General features: G+C 41.0%; 1 protein-coding gene across 5 annotated transcripts in view; it reads right to left on the bottom strand.

The window, feature by feature from the left end:
- Tnrc6a (trinucleotide repeat containing adaptor 6A) overlaps positions 1 to 18,054 on the bottom strand; it is an 83,021-nt gene that overhangs the window by 25,381 nt on the left and 39,586 nt on the right. For all 5 annotated transcript variants that reach the window (XM_041666141.1, XM_041666139.1, XM_041666140.1 and 2 more), the window contains 2 exons: positions 15,657 to 16,046; positions 441 to 3,023 (listed from right to left, as the gene is read on the bottom strand). In XM_041666141.1, the coding sequence (XP_041522075.1) occupies positions 441 to 3,023; positions 15,657 to 16,046 (2,973 nt within the window). The remainder of the gene's footprint in view (positions 1 to 440; positions 3,024 to 15,656; positions 16,047 to 18,054) is intronic.

Here is an 18,054-nt window from a genome sequence, read left to right on the forward strand (position 1 = left end):
AAAGAATTTGCTCAGTATAGGAGAGGAAAAGTGGGAATATACTAGAAAGATACAGTGCAATGTTTTAGATGCACACACTATATCCCCTGTTATCAGAGTGGATGTGGACTTTTTAATTTAAAATTTAGAGGCCTAGTTTAGAAAATTCCTCTAAAGTCTAATACCAAATACCTATAGTACTGTACTCAGTCACTTGGTTAAGCCTTAACTCAGACTGAGAGAAGTATACTTAACCCCTTCTACATTCCTAACGGAGAACAGAACATGTAAGGTTCACAGCAACATTGCCCAAGTTGTTGCCTGGTGAACATGACTCCTAGAGTACAGCTGAAAGGCCTCGATGTGCATATCCAAGTGCTCTGTTAAACAAATCTTAAGACAGTATGTCAACACAAAGTTTGCTTCCAGAATACCACTGTATTCCAAAGAGGAACGCTTACCAGAGCCACTGCTTGCCTCCTTGCTTGAGACAGCACTTGCAGATGGCAGCAAACGATGCATCTGTGCTTGCTGGTCTGAGCGGCTGCTGCCATCTGGGATGTTTTTATTCCACATGTTCACATTTTTGTAGTTGTATTTGCTCGGATCTCCCCAAGCTGAAGTTCCGTCGTCAATCTCCATTTTACGTCGTATAGATTCTGGGGATGGCTCCTCCCAGCCTGTGGGTTCTTCCTCCTTTGTTGGAGCTGGAATAGGTCCTCCCAGCCAGCCTGTACCAGGAGGCTTGCCGGTGGCTGGTGGAATCCCCCATGATCCAACAATGTCTTGTTGCTTGTTCCAATCTGGAGAACTAACTGGTTTTGATGAATCTCCCCAACCTAGAGACTGATTACACTTTGGAGGGTCTCCCCATCCCTGGGAAGAATTAGGTTTAGAAGATTCATCCCATCCTGATGAATTATTTGGATTTATATTATTTCCCCATGTAAAAGAACTAGTTTTACCAAGTTCATTCCAACCAGAAATGGACCTGTCACTGTCACTACCTCCTGAGCTGGATTTCTTATTAGCCTCACCCCAATGGTTACTCCTGGAAGTTTCTCCCCAGTTATCACTGGCAGAAATGGACCAACCTTGGTTTGACTTTTGTCCATCACCCCACCCCTGTTTGTTCTTTTGCGAATCATTCCATGCAGACTTCTCTTCTTTGCAATTCCCCCACTGATTGCTTTTAACCATTCCTGTAGCAGCAGAATCATCTTCCCACCCCCCCTGGCAGTTTGAGCCTTTGGAATCTCCCCACCTCAGAGTAGGTTTGGGATCGCCCCACCCTGATACAGATGAGGTATCATTACTATTAGGGCTAGTCTTATCTATACATGCCCCTGAGTTAAAAGTCTGTGTTGCAGAGCTTCCCCAGGCCTCTGTCCCATTGTCAGTTTTTCTTTCCCCTCTTGGTGATGTCTCTGTATCCCAGGCAGTATTCTGCTTAATAGGAGTCTGTCCCCAACCAGAGTTGGATAGGACACGTGGATCTAAGTCAGTTCTGTTTACAATGCTTTGGAGTAATGTGTGCTGATCAATTTTTCTTCTATCTCTACTCTGACTTTCCCCCGTTACTTTTTCTTCAAGGCGTCCAGTGCTCTCTGTACTACCATCGCTCTCCACTGTGCCTCCTGTTTTGGCCCACACACTGTTTTGCTCATTTGTCTGAGATGTGGCGGAACCCTGATCCTCTTCCTCAGTAGATTTCCATCCATTTGTAAACTTCTTACCATTGCCATTTGCACTGTCATTGGAATGCTGATTGCTAGGCAGTTTGTTCCACTCAACACTGGGTAGACTAGTGCCAGTGTTCTGTGCAGGACTTCCCCATCCTCTTCGACTTCCTCCAGAATTCGCACCATTTCCACTTCCCCATGGTGAACTCTGGGAATTTGTTGTCCCAGACTCCCACATACCTCCCCCTTTATTTGTGGTAACTTGAAAGTTAGTGCCCATAGGCCCATTGACGCCAGGCTGCATTAGCGTTGCATTCACAGTGTCACCATTGGCTTGGCCGTTAGGGCCTGCACATTTGTCACCAGAGTAATTAGAACCATAGGCACCCCATGTAGTACCGTAGGAGCCTCCAGTTTTTGACTCTCCATTGCTAAGGTGAGAAAGGGAAGTGCCATTCATAACTGACGGAGCCTGTATCTGAGGATGATTCATTGTGCTCACACGCCAGGCCCCTGGATTACTGGTAGGCAGTTCATTATTCTGTACTGAACCGGAGTTTGGTAAACTAGAGGTCATAAAGTTAGTAGTGTTATTTGGTCCAGTTGTTTCAGTGGTGATATTCTGAGGTTGACCACTGAATAAAACCTTCTGTGTACCACTTACTTCAGGCTCACAAGTTTCCTGAAGGTTGCCCCAGGTACCATGGGTAGAAGAGCCACTGACTTTAGAGTTGATACTCTGATTGTTAGGCATCTGGCCTATGGTACTACACTGAATATTGATGCCAGAACTCCCACTCCCTACAGGCCCTTTTAGGGCAAGTCCATTGTTTTCTAATACTGGCCAGGCACCATGGTTGCTAGCTGAATTCAAAGTGCTTGGATTTAACCCTCCATTTGATGAAGAACTTACAGTGCCCCAAGCATTCATTCTATTGTTACTACTTTCTGATTTGCTTTCAGGAGCATCCACAGAGACCTGACATGTGCTTATTATGGCTCCATGGGGGAAGCCCCATGGCCCAGAACTACTTCCATGACCCACATTATTGCTGCTGCTACCAACCACAAACTTGCTTTGAGAACCGAGTCCAGTGCTGTTCCGAAGGCCATCTTTTTCACCACCTGTATTCCCTGAAGCCATGACAGTGATGTTTCTCTCTGACTCAGAACTGGAGGCAGAATCAGCATCCATACATTCTGAGGCCAACTCAGGATCACTGCCAGGGGCTGAGGGCCATGCTTCTTTTTCCAACAAGTCCTTTACAGCATTCTTACAGCTTGTGCTACAGTCACTTGTAGAAGACACAGGTCCCCGCTGGCAATTTTCATAATGGGATCCTGAAGTATTATGATTTATATCTAGAATAAAGGAGAAGTACAACTATTTATAAAGTGGAAACCATTTCCAAAATGATATTAAGTAGGCTGAGAAAAATGATGATCCATTACAAATACATGTAGCTCCTCAACATTAGCAAGATGCTCCGCAGTACAGCTGAGGTACTAGTCATCTTCCAGCCACCAATTCTCCATGTTCAGTAATTTCACAGGCAGAATTGTGCTGCTTTGTTCGACACCATATAGTATTGTGTGGAACAGAAAGCCCCATAGGGATACCCACTAAATGTATGATGGGCAAAATTCCAACAAACCAAGAATTTTGGAGTAAGGAAGACTAGGTGGCAGTGATGAATTAAGGCAGTCCACGCTCAGAGACTTGACTTGGGAGAAAATGGACTAGGCAGTAAGGAGTCACATTAATAGTATGATTTGCTACCATGGAAAAATGATTCTGCTTCTACTATTTTCTCTCAAAGCACAAATGCTAAGTAGATAATAAGAGCGATTAAGAATGGCAAGAAAAGCAACTAGAGATCAACCTGTAAAGTAACCAGTGAGCATAATTCAAGTAAGTACTGCAAAGAGCACAGACTACTGCTCCCTTTTAGAAATACTTTATCAAAAAAGCGATCAGAAGTTGGGTGTTGTCACATCTTTAATCCAAACCCTCAGGAGGCAGAGCTCTGTGACTCAGAGATAAACGTAGACTATGCAGAACCTTGTCCTTCTCCCACCGCCAAAAGCAGTCAATTTCATTTGTCTTCTAGTCTCCCTGAGAAGAAATAATTCTATCCTGCAACACACAGCAGCAGCAACACCAACCCATGGCTAGCATTCATTGCTACACAGCAGCAGCTCTGCAAACATCTGCACCAAGTCCTTGGCACAATTCTAGAGCACAAGTATTGTCCTTACTTTGCAGGAGAGAAACCAAGGGGCAACAGTTAAAATACGTATAGAAACTGAATGAGAGAGGCAAGAGATGTGCTGGATAGTGTCACGTCAACTTGACATAAGCTAAGACACGAGAGGAAGGCACCCTCAATTAAGAAAAGACCTCCAAGTCAAGTCTGGTTGTGCAGGTCTTTAATCCTAGCCTGAGTGCTGGGATTAAAACTCTTAAGAAAAAAAACGAATGACAACAAAAAATGCCTCCATAAGATCAGGCTGTAGGCAAGCCTGTATGGCATTTTCTTAATTCGTGATTGATGCAGGAGGGTCTAGCTCACTGTGGGTGGTGTCATCCCTGGGCTGGTGGTCTTGGGTTCTATAAGAAAGCAGGCTGAGCAAGCCATGGAGACAAAGTCAATAAGCAGCACCCCTCCATGGACTCTGCATCAGCCCCTGCTTTGTTTGAGTTCCTGTCCTGACTTCCTTTGATGATGAACAGTGATATGGAAGTGTAAGTCAAATAAACCCTTTCCTCCCCAACTTGCTTTTTGGTCATGGTGTTTCATGACAGCAACATAAACCCTAACTAAGACACAAAATAAGTTAGAGTCCTCCATAAATCAAAGTAACTAAAATTCCGCGACGAGCACATCAGCAACAATAGGACTCAAGCTTGGATTCTTCATAGCGGCTAGAGAGCAACAACCTGTGAAACGAGGTTATGTTATTTTCATTTGAGGGTAAAGAATGCTGGGAACTGAACTCTTTTCATGTTGGGTGAGCGTTCTACCACTGAGCTTCATTCCTGATCCAATGCTGAGATGGGGTCTCTAAGTGTTGCCCAGGTTGGCCTTGAATTTGTGAACAATCTTTCAGCATTACCTATAGAAATGTTGAGATCAAAGGCTTGTGCTACCAGACCATCATTAAGAACAAAATGACAGCACATATCACAGCTAGTGTCAAGTCTACTACAATTACGCCTCGACAATGCCTCCTTCTAGAAAATATGTGGAGTATAAAACTTTTTTACTAATTTCCCTTAACTTAATAAAAATACTTAAGTATTTTTCCAATTTTTTTTTTTTTTTTTTTTTTTTTTGGTTTTTCGAGACAGGGTTTCTCTGTGGTTTTGGAGCCTGTCCTGGAACTAGCTCTTGTACACCAGGCTGGTCTCGAACTCACAGAGATCCGCCTGCCTCTGCCTCCCGAGTGCTGGGATTAAAGGCGTGCGCCACCACCGCCCGGCAGTATTTTTCCAATTTTTAAAAAATTTATTTTTTTAACATGTCATGCATTTGTGTGGCTGGGGTGTGTGTGTTCCTGAAGGTCAGAAGGGACGGCACTGGATCCTCTGGAGTTGGAGTCACAGGCAGCAGCTGTAAGCCAACCTGATTTGGGTGTTGGGAAGATGCTTAGTCTTCTCAAAAGGGCAGCAAGACTTCTTAACCACTAGCTAAGACCTAAGCCTTAGCTTTTATTCTTCCATGTGCACAATAAACCAAAACCATCACCCATTCCTAAATGTGAACCTTCCCTCCAAATCGAGAGCAGCTCCGTTTTCATCACTATCCCCACCTTGGACCACTGTGATGTCAACTACAATTACCTGCATCATGTATTGACATTTCCATAAGCAGCAATAAAAAAAAAATCACTGAGCATCAACAATAAAACTACCCACACTGAAAATAAGAGTATAGACTTGGAGTGAACAATGAAAATGCCCAAAGCATTCCCACTACAACAAGGAAAAAGAATACATGTCAACAACACTACTATTCAATCCTGTGCTGGAAGGACTACCTGATACATTATAACAAGATAAATTCACAAGGACACAAAAAAACCCAATCATATGGACATAGCTTAGTTGGTGGAATGCTTGTCTAGCATACATAAAGCCCTGGGTTCAGTTCCCACCACTGCACAAACTGGGCATGGTAATACAAGTCTATGATCCCAGCAGTGGAGGGATGTGGTAGTGGAAAGAGGAGTATCGTAAGTTCAAAGTCATCATCAGCTGCATAATGAGCTAGATAGAGGTCAACCTGAGCTACACAACAGATTCTGTCAAAAAATAAAAATTACCAAGAAAAAGTGACTTTACTATATACCGTGTGTGTGTGAGAGAGAGAGATCTCGATTTCCAAAAGTCATAAAATCACTTAGAAAATAAGTAACAAAAATACTTGAAAGTCCTATATAATTAGGCTTTATTGCAATCCATAGAAATAAACTTGCTACAGAAACTCAATCCTGGAAGGAATGAAGCAGCAAGACTCTGTGCTCAACCAGAGATGTATAAGAGAATTAAAAGTAACTTAGACATGTGTGTTTAACAAGTACAAGAACTGCCCCCAGTCTCAAACAGTGGGAGCCTGCAGGATCACATAACAGACAACACAGTACACCAAGAGACTGTATAAGCACTACTAAACCTGAAGCCAACTTACTAACAGAACCAAGTAGATGCCAAAGTTAGAGCAAAGGTCAACATTTTAAATTTGTAGGAGAAGAGGACTTGGAAAATGTTTTTTTTTTTTAAATGAGACAATAAATCAAAGCCAGCAAATAATTAAAGTTTTTTTAAAAAGGGAGGAAAACAAGTTACTGGTAAAGAGAATGTTTTATTCATCAAAGAAAAGAAACCAGGCAGGCCATGGCAAGTCTCTGTGAGTTTGGGGCTAACAGCAGGAGCCCTGCTACAGCTGTCATCCCAGTACTAAGGAGGCTGGTGCAAGGGCATGAAGAGTTTCAAGCTAGTCTGGGTGACAAAGTGAGTCTTTGTCTAAACCATCTACCTCCAGCCCACACCAAAAAAAGAAACCATAAAATAACCAATTTTTTCTTACAGAGAATGAAAACAGCAGCAGCTGCTGACCCTGCAAAGGGGTTCCATCACCTTTAATGCTACTACAAGTGTTCTCTGATTCCGACATTGACCTTGCCTGGAGATGTTTGTGGTGATCTAATGGTTTGCTATTGTTGTTATTTTAATTATTTTAGGAATAAAATTAATATTGCTGTTATTCTTAATTACTTTAGGAAAATATGGAGATACCTTCAGTAATTATGACTTAAAATTCCATTTTGAAACTGTAGCATACTTGATATTTTCAATAAATCCTAATTGATAAATTATTTCTAAAGTGAATTATTACAGATGACTTCTCAAGACATTTTTGATTTTGAAAATGCTACCATATATAGAGAGAAATGGTGGCAAAAGGAAATGGCAACTCAGGAATCAGTCAGAAGCTGATCAGACACAAAAGTCCAGTAGAAGAAGGAAACCAATGCTCATTACTCTAAGCAATGAGGAATAAAACATTCAGGCTCGTAAGTACAATATGACCATGACTTTGCCCCAAGAAACAGTGAGGAACACTGCGATCGTAAACCCCTGTATTATAGGAAGGAAGGGAGCATTACTGAGTAAATGTAAAATCAAAGTTTTCATACAGTGTGGTGCTACACATTACTAAGTGAAATCCATATTACCATCAGTGCTGAGCATGGTGGTGTACACCTTTAAAACTAGCACTGGGGAGGCAGAGGGATCTCTGACTTAAGAGGCCAGCCTGGTTTTACAGAGTGAGTTCTAAGACAGCCAAGGCCACACAGAGAAACCTTGTCTTGAAAACACAAAACAAACAAACAAAAAATGCCATCAGCATCCCATTCAGAAACAATTCTAGGAGAGGCGCTAGCTGACCCAGACCTAGAAGGATGAAACAGCGTATTGGGGATACCTGTGCAAAAAGGGTCTAGAGAGCAGAGTCAAAACAGCTGATGTCAGCTAAATGACTGATGGAAGAAGCAACACTCTCAACAAGAATTGAAGCTGAAGGAAATTCAATAGTTTTTTCCCCTTTCAAATACTTAAATGTCCCTTTTTAACTTAAACATTTTAAGTCTCACCAGAAGAAAGCTTCAAAAGTAAATAATACTCAGGGCTGATGATGATTCAGTAAATAATGTTCAGAGTACCTATTTCTGAGCTGTTGGTCTAGGAGCAGCAAACTTCTGCTCCAATTAACAAATATTTTCATGGGCAAGATGGTCTATGATAACTACTCAATTCTGCTGATGTGTCTTGGAATCAGTTAATGAGACAACATGTCAATGAGAAGGCACAAGAAAGCTGAACACATTAGTCAGGAAAAGCATGCTGCTTTTGACCAGATGTTGACTATGTCCTTCCACTAAGCAAGCAACTGACAGTAAAAGGGGAGAAAAGAAACAGAAATCTGGAGTTCAAAATGAGCAGAGCATGATAAACCGTGAGTCATGACTAACAAAGGTAAGATTCAAGAATGATTTTGATGACTCTAGATGGGTTTGTGAATGAATGGTGTGCCAATCTGTGGCGGACAGAGGCATCAAGAAGGAAGATGAGTTCAAGTTTGGACATACTGAGTTTAAAGGAACCTAATATTAGCTGAAGATTCCAGATGACATGGCCCCTGAAACATGGAGAAACATGAAACAGACATGGAAAGGAATAAAACTTGAGAGCTGGTCAGAGAAACTGTTAAATACACAAGAGGAGCAGAGGGTACAAGAAGAGGATAGACATTATGCAGAGATTTTTAACATTTTTTATTTTTTTAAAAAAAGGAAAACAAACTTATCTTTTATCATTATACATACCAATCCAAGTTCCTACTCCCTCCCCTCCACAACTCCCCCAGCCCCCATCTATTCCTCAGGCACATTACTTTGGGGAAAGTCCAAGGCCCTCGTTACTATATCTAGGCTGAGCAAGGTATCCATCCAAAGAGAATAGGATCTCAAAAAGCCAGTACAAGCAGTAGAGATAAATCCCGGTGCAACTGCCAGTGGCCCCTCACTCTGTCCCAGCTATGCAGCTGTCAACCACATTCAGAGGGACTGGTTTGGTCCTATGCTTCCCTCCCAATCCGGCTGGAATTGGAGATCCCATTAGCTCAGGTAAACTGTTTCAGTGGGTGAACCCATCAAGGTCTTGCTTGACCTCTTTGATTATATTCTCATTTCTCCCACTCTTCAACTAAACTTTGCAAGCTCAGTACAGGTCTCTGCCTCTGTTTCCATCTGTGGCTGGATGAAAGTTCTACAGTGATATTTAAGATATGCGTCATTCTGACTACAGGGCAAGGCCAGTTCAGGCACCCTCTCCTCTATTGCTTATGGTCTTAGCTGGGGTCATCCTTGTGGATTCCTGGGAATTTCTCTAGAGCCAGGTTTCTTGCTAGCCCCATAACAGCTCCCTCAATCAAGATATCTTTCCTTGTTCTCATCTCTGTCCTTCCTCCATCTCGACTATCCCGTTCCCTCAAATTCTCCTCACCTCTCCCCTTTTCTCTCCCTTCCACCTTCCTTTCCCTCCCAATCCCCATGCTCCCAATTTTTCAGGCAATCTTGTCTATTTGGACTTTCCAGGTAGATCTATATGTTTTCCTTAAGAGTTTACCTTATTACTATAGACTCAATATCCTTTGTTTATAACTAGTATTCACTTACAAGTGAGTACATACTATATTCATCTTTTTGGGTCTGGGGTTACTTCACTCAAGATAGTATTTTCTAGTTCCATTCATTTGCATGCAAAATTCAAGATGCCATTGTTTTTTTTTCCCCCCGAGTAGTACTCTAATGTGTAAATGTGCTTTATTTTCTTTATCCATTCTTCAGTTTGAGGGGCATTTAGGTTGTTTCCAGGTTCTGGCTATTACAAATAATGCTGCTATGAACATAGCTGAACAAATGCCTTTGTAGTATGATTGAGCATCTTTTGGGTATATGCCCAAGAGTGGTAATGCTAGATCCTGATGTAGGTTTTTTCCCAATTTTCTGAGAAACCGCCATACTGATTTCCAAAATGATTGTACAAGTATGCATTCCTACAGCAATGGATGAGTGTTTCCCTTACTCCACATCCTGTCCAGTATAAGCTATCGTTGGTGTTTTTGATCTTAGCCATTCTGACAGGTGTAAGATGGTATCTCAGAATTATTTTGATTTGCATTTCCCTGACAGCTAAGGATGTCTAACATTTCCTTAAGTGTCTTTCGGTCATTTGAGATTTTTCTGTTGAGAATTCTGTTTAGTTCTGTACCCCATTTTTTATTGGATTACTTAGAATTTTGATGTCTAATTTCTTGATTTCTTTATATATTTCGTAGATCAGTCCTTTGTCTGATGTGATGAAAATCTTTTCCCATTCAGTAGGCTGCCTTTTTGTGTTACTGTGTCCTTTGCTTTACAGAAGCTTCTCAATTTCTCAATTTCAGGAGGTCTCATTTATTTATTTATTTATTTATTTATTATTGTTACTCTGTCTCCTGTGCCCATGCATTGAAGTCTACTTCCCACTTTCTCTTCTGTGAGGTTCAGTGTGGTCAGATTTATATTGAGGTCTTTAATCCATTTCGATTTGAGTTTTACGCATGGGGATAGATATGGGTCTATTTGCATATTTCTACATGTTGCCAGTTATGCCAGCACCATTTGTTGAAGATGCTTTTTTTCCATTGTATAATTTTAGCTTCTCTGACAAAAATCAGGTGTTCATAGGTGTCAGGGATGGTGATGACTCCGTAAGCTCCTTTATTGTACGGGATTGTTTTGGCTATCCTGGGTTTTTCGGTTTTTCCATATGAAGATGATTATTGTTCTTTCAAGGTCTGTGAAGAACTGTGTTGGGATTTTTGATGGGGATTGCATTGAATCTATAGATTGCTTTTGGTAGGATTGCCATTTTTATTATGTTGAACCTACCTATCCAAAAGCATGGAAGATCTTTCCATTTTCTGGTATCTTCTTCAATTTCTTTTTCCAAAGACTTAAAGTTCTTGTACAATTCTTTCACTTCTTTGGTTAATGTTACCCCAAGATATTTTATGTTGTTTGTGGCTATTGTGAAAGGTGATGTTTCTCTGATTTCTTTCTCAGCTTATCATTTGTATGTAGGAGGGCTACTGACTTTTTTGAGTTGATCTTGTATTCTACCACATAATTGAAGGTATTTATCATCTGTAGGAGTTCCCTGGTAGAGTTTGTGGGTCACTTATATACTATCATATCATCTACAAATAACAAAAGTTTGACTTTCTTTGTTTTCAATTTGTATCCCCTTGATCTCCTTTTGTTGTCTTATTGCTATAGCCAGAACTTCAAGAACTATGTTGAAGAGACATGCAGAGAGTGGACAGCTTCGCCTTGTTCCTCCTGATTTTAACGGAATCACTTTCTTAAAAATGAAGCTTTTAAGAAAGAAGTGATTAGAAAGAAAAAAAAAATCAAAACCCAACACCAACAACATCTACTTACAAGAGACTTTTGAAAACAAAACAGAATTCACATTTCAATACTTTCAACAGTCTGCATCTGACATCCTGGTATCAACAGCTCTCTGGTTAGTGAGCAAGAGGAAGATCGCAGAGAACTATAGCAGTGTATGCCATTACTGTAAAACTTCTAAAAATAGGAGGACAAAAGTTCTCTAAGAGTCTCAAGAATATAGTGACTTAGAGAAACTCAAAGCAAGTAGACATTACAGTGTTCCCAGGTGAAAGGAAGGTCAGTGGGTACTAGAAGTGCAAGTTATACATGCTACCTTGGAAGAGACCAACGGGAGGGGTAAGACCATTTCAATCTTCAAACACTTTCAGAAATCTTAATGCCCTCCAAATTTTTACTCATTTCACATTATAGCTTAAATGTCTTTGAGCTTCCTTTTAAAAAAGAAAAATAAAAAAAATGGAGGGAGGGAATATTTCAAATACAGGAAACTGATAAAAAATAATTTCTGTAACACCACTTTAATAAGTACAGAGTGCTAGGGGAAGACTCCCTACATTCTTCTCTACATGTCTATTTTGCCAATAGACAAATAAAACCTTTACATTTTATATTTGAATTTATCCATAAACAATATGGTACTATCTTACATGCTTTTTTATATTTCATACCATGAACAAACAAAGCTACCTTGAAATGCCGAGCAGGAATGTGAACAACTATTAGAAGACACTGATGAATTGTTAGTAGTCCTGTGGACAGGAGATATAAACAACAGTGTCAAAGCTGGAGAAGAGACTACCCCTAGTGTCAGGGCACTAAAGAGGAAGTGCCATGAGGTTCACCATTTCACCTTCAAAAGGTTTAACCATAATGTATGTGTGCTGTGTGTGACAGAAAAAACAAAACACAGTGAGTCAACTAAGAGTGGTGCCAGCCCTTGGGCTAGAGACGATGGACATAAACTGTTCTAGTCTTTGTAACTGTACCACATGGATTATGCCATATAGAAGAGAAGGAGAGATTATAGCATTCTGGCCATAAAAACACTATTCTGTCCGGGCTGCTGAGTGATATTACCACCACTAGAGTCTTCTAACTCAGGCTAATTGAGCAAGAGCAGGCTATGAGTCAAGTGCAAAGAGGTAATCTGAGACTGTGTTTACTGTTCCTACTGTGTGCATTATGTAAGTGTGAGTACCTGTGTGCTATAGGTCAGAAGACAACTCTGTGGTGTCAGTTCTCTCCTAATAACTTCACAGGGTTCTTAAGATTGAACTCGGGTCATTAGGCTTTGCAGAGCCAGTGTTTTTACCTAATGAACCATCTTGATATCCCCCATCAATCACACTGTTGGAGACTATATCAGATAATGACAGGTCAGGGCTTAGCATTGCACAAGGTCCTAACAAAAATGAAGTGCAGAGCTGCTTGAGAAGAGAACCCACTATTTATATCCCTTACCTGCTAGCCTGAGGGTGGTTTTGCATCTCATCTAAGTATTCATTTTACTCTTTGCACAGAATATACTAGGACAAGAGAGGCATCTTTTTCCTCTTGACCATGAAAATTTGAATTTGATTTCTATGTATTGCATCATGCCAAATCTACTCCTAATCTAAAAAGGCTAAATACAAGCAATTCTGAATTCTGTATCATCTACACAATTAAAGTGTCTCTGAGTGTCTGAGCATGTAACTTACACTGCCATCACTAGTTGGCTGCTTCCTAATGTGTAGAACAAATATGGTACTATCTGATGTGTGAAAAAAGAATATATGCACCTCACTTGTACACAGTCATGACACACACCCTGTGAAGAGCAGTCCTGCGATCGACACACTCATTGCCATTAGCTCTGTAAGATCTGATTCTTACAAGGAACCTTTTCTGGCTCACTGACTTCTCATGGTCTGTTTTATAGCTAAAGTTTCAGCTACCACTACAAACAGAATACACAGTGATCGATTAATGTAAGTACATGAAATACACTTGCAAGAGGAGAGTTAGAAATATCTTTTAAAGACAAAAAGTACCAGGGCTAGAAAGCTGGCTCAGTGGTTAAGAGCACTTAATGCTCTTGCAGGGGATCCAGGCTCAGTTCCTAGTACCTACAAGGGGTTTACAGCTGCCTTGATCTCAAGTTTCAGGAGATATGATGCCCTCTTCTGGCCTCTGTGGGCTCCTGCACACATAGTACATATGTACTCATGCAGGAGCACATGTACAGATATATTTAAAAAAATTTAAATAAACCTTTAAAGACAAATGTGCCAATTTTATTCTCTGGAGTGTTTAAGTTTCAGTCTTCCTTACCTAATGGCTTCGGGATTTAATGCCTCCAAATAAATGTATAGCTGCTTGCCAAGCTCTTTATTAAAAGAATTTATTTATTTATGCATTTTATGTATATGGTACTTTGCCTGCATGAACATCTGCATACCAGAAGAGGGCATAAGGCAACTATGAGATGCCATGTGGGTTCTGGGAACTGAACTCAGACCTACTGAACCATCTCTCCAGCCCTGCCTGTACCTCCTAAAAGCAGGTAGGGATGGGGAGGCAGCACGGACTTCTTCATTGATTTCTTTGGAGGCTTTTTCTTCCTATGCTCACACATGGTAACTTCTCATCAGAATGAGCATCTACAAAACTTGACTCTTTTGACCCATACTCATTTTGTGTATGTGTACATGTTGGCACGTGTGCATGTGGAGGACAGAACCCAATGCTAGGTGTCTCCAATCTTATTTTTCCACACAAGGTTTGTCACAGAACCTGGACATGGCCAATTTGGCTAGATTAGCTTGCCAGCAAGTCCCAAGGATCCTCCCTTACCATGTCTTCCCTGTGCTGGGATTACAAATGTGTATCACTCTATTTGGTTTTTTTAAAATAGGGATGCTGAAAAATCTGAACTTGGTCCTTATGCTTGCACAGTAAGCACTTTACTGAGTGAACATCCTTCCAGCCCCACACTTATTGAGATACACAACTCTTATACTACCATTGTTTCCATTTTTAAAATAGCTTTATTCTTCCCTTTCCCAAAAGGAAGAGGCATACCTAAACTTTTCTAAATATACGTCCCTTCACTGCCCGTTTATCATATACCACCCTACCTGGCTCACAGCAGGGACTCAGGCATTTCATGGATAAGGAACACTCTCCTAAGATCTTAGTAACAGATTGCTTATGTCAATGAAGAATACATTTTCTTTTAATCTGGCTTCCCAAATAAAATTCAACTTCTTTTTATAAAGATTTATTTATTGTCTTTTCCATCTTCCTCTCAGAGAGGCAGCTTCGCTTCTGCCTCTCTTCCCACTTCTCTGCTTCCCCCCTTCTCTGTCTCTTTCTCCTCTTCTCTCTCTCTCCCTCTCTCTCTCTCCCTCTCTCTGCCCCCCTTCACCCATCCTCCTCCATAACCCCCTGAATAAACATTCAACCTCACCCTGAAAAAAAAAAAAGATTTATTTATTATGTCTACAATATTCCTCTTGCCTATACACCTCCATGCCAGAAAAGGGCACAAGATTTCATTACAGATGATTGTGAGACACCATGTGGTTTCTGGGAATTGAACTCAGGACCTCTGGAAGATAAGTCAGTGCTGTTACCATCTAAGATATCTCTCCAGCCCCCTCAACTTCTTAATTATCTACAACCTGGATTATATACAATGTTAAATTGTTTTGGAAAGTGAAGGTCTTTCTATAAATGTAAGAGTAAGCTAACTAATCTTGTTTTGGAGTTATCTGAAATGAGGGAACCTCAATGGAGAAAATGCTTCCATAAGATCCCATGAATTAGCTTTTTGATCAATCTGACACAGGTAGTAAGTGGTTTGGGGGAACAGGGAGTAGTTTTAATCATGATAACTATGTGTGTCCTTCTCATAATGTGCAGCTCTAGAGACATGGATTAGAAATGTCTTCCTTTTCCTTTCCTATCACAAGTAATGTATTGCCAAAGAGCACCATGGTGGTTATGAGCATAGCTCTGGAATCAGACAGAACTTTGAGTCCAAAATGTACTATTTACTAGCTGTGAAGTAGGGCAATATATTTTAACACAGAGCAATGCTTGGCATACATAAAAGAACATCCAGGCAGCAACTGATAGTCACCAGGGATGGTCAGTGATAATGATGAGAGCTACCCTGTGGAGGGCTGCAGAAGAGGAAATGTACATAACCGCATAGCACAAGGAGTGGGGAGGGCTCACTTTTAACTACAAACTTAATAAATATGGGACCTGAGAGAAGATGAAAACAATCACAATATTCACTTTCTAAGTAAGGTAAGTATGTAACTGGCAGTAAAGAATTCTCCACTCAAGTGGCCTATTCAGGATTCTTAAAGCCCAGCTCTTGAGTTCTTGCCATACAAAACATATCACCAAAAAAAATCAGAGATTATAAACGTTACTACACTACCAAAAATGAGTCCTATAGGAAAGGTCTTTTCTCACCTGACTGGGTTTTGCTGTTCTGCACCTCTCCGTTATTTGGTGGCTGTTGATTTGTTACAGCACTGCTTTCTGATTGGTTGTTTAACACCTTAACAGCAGATCCCAGGTTTGCTGCTATGACAGGAAAATGCTGACCCCTCTTTAGAAGCTGTTTGTGTTCCTGGTGGCGAAATCGTGGAGGTACTTCACGAGGATACCGAGGCAAGGCCTGTGGCTGCTGTTGCTGCTCTTGCTGCTGCTGCTGCTGCTGCTGTTGCTGCTGCGGCGGCGGCTGCTGATTGCTGGCTGTAGCTCGCTTGGCATTATTATTAGTGCTGGTTGCTGTGGAAGTGCCGTTATCAGAGTTGGCAGGCTGAGGCTGGCTTACACTGGGCTTTATCTGTTCTGGCACTAATTCCAACAAAAGAACAGAGGTGGAAAAGATTAGCCAGTGAAGTACACCTTACCCTCAAACTCAAAGGCACTATGAAAACAACCCGAACAGAAGCTTTAAGCGTCACAACAGCCTCATTCAGAGGCTCAAATTTCTGAAGAGATGCCACTGCCTAGAGTCAAACTTTACTTCTCCTGACAAGCTACTCAAGTATCCACAAGGGTGCACATTCTTGTGCTGGGGTTACAAGTGGATATAGTCATGTTGTACTTGGTCACTACTTTAAGTATTTAGAAGATACAGGTGGAAAAGGCTTTATTTCCATATAAAGGGCAAAATTATGAATTTTCCACTGGTGAATATATCTAAGCAAAGAACAAGTTCAGAACAGGATGCAAATGCAGGAGACAGGATGGAACCTGTGCAGCTTTCAAGAGTGAGGAATGACCTGGACAGCACCTTAGACAAATCTAAGAAAATACTTGTGTGGTGCATGATTGACTGGAAAGTGATAGGTGATTCTAACTGTTCAGCACGAATATCTGTAAATAAACTAATGGAAGCACCTTAAAGCTGCAAAAATAGACCTCATTCTCTAAACCACAATTGGCATGGTATCTGGACTTAGGCTTCAACTTCAGCCTCAATGAACCTGCTGTAAGACATTCCAGTATCAAACGGCTTTAGTCATTACAAAGCACAGGACATATGCCTGTTTAAGTACTGGCTATTCTGTAATGGTGGTGTGGTAGTTTGAAAGAAAAGGTCCAAAATAGTGTCCAAAGAGAGTGGAACTATTAAGAGGTATGGCCTTGTTGGAGTATATATGGAAATATGTTAGAGGAAATGTGTTATTGTGGAGGAGGGCTTTGAGGTTTCATGTACCTAGTGAGACAGACCACTTCCTGTTGCCTGCTGATCAAGATGTAGAACTCTCAGCTACCTTTTCAACACATGTCTGCCTGCACACTGTCATGTCCCACCAATGGACTAAACGTCTAAACCTAAGCGGGCCACCAAAATGAAACATTTTCCTTTATAAGAGTTGCTGTGGTCATGGTGTCTCTTCACAACAATGGAAACCCTAAGACAGCTGGCACACCATTCTATATACCTGCAATGGTTCAATCCCACTATAGAACAAAATAAAACTCTGGTGAGGACACTTGAGAAAATTCTGGTAAAGGCTTAAATAAAACACCCTTAGCCCAACTTAGAAATCTCATTTGTTTCTATTCTATAAACAAATTCTATAAAGCAGGGATGGCCTAAGCCAATCACCCAGCAAACTGTAACCATTCAATAGATGCTATTGTTGTGGCCTTCACAAGAGCTATTGTCAAGTGTTTCTACTGTAAAGATGCTGTGACTGAGGCTTTGCTCTCTGTGTTGTTAGAGTATTCAACCCAGCTTCCTTCTGCACCATCAGTTCCAGGGCTGCCTTTAGTTCAGCAATCCAAACTAATTTCCCTTCTGTAAAGACTTGCTGAGTTTGATTGACTCTCTCTCACATTAACATTTTCTAATATAAAACCATGTCTTCCTTTTTTTCCAAGGTGACTTTATTTTTTACAGGACTCAAGCAAACTGTAGTCCAAGAGAAATTACAATGAAAAACTAACAAATATTCTCTCTATTGTTTGGAACTCTTTCATCCATCATCATCATCATTTTATTTATTTAGTATATGTCAACGTGGCACAAGCTAGTCATCAAAGCAGAGGGAGCCTCATTGAGAAAATGTCTCCTCCATAAGATTTAGTTAAAGGCAAGGCTTTGGGGCATTTTCTTAGTGACCGATGGGAGAGGGGCTACACATTATAGGTATGGCTAGGGCAGGTGGTCCTAGGTTTTATGAGAAAGCAGGCTGAACAGACATGAGGAGCAAGCCAGTAAGCAGCCCAACTCCACGGCACCTATACATCACCTCCTGCCTCGAAATAAACCCTTTCCTCCCCAAGCTGCTTTTGGTCATAGTGTTTCATCACAGCAGTAGTATCACTGAGTAGTATCCCTGACTAGGAC

The sequence above is a fragment of the Microtus oregoni genome, unplaced genomic scaffold (assembly GCF_018167655.1).
Source record: "Microtus oregoni isolate MIOR12 unplaced genomic scaffold, Mior012 000016F_ref0000370, whole genome shotgun sequence".
Taxonomy (NCBI): domain Eukaryota; kingdom Metazoa; phylum Chordata; class Mammalia; order Rodentia; family Cricetidae; genus Microtus; species Microtus oregoni.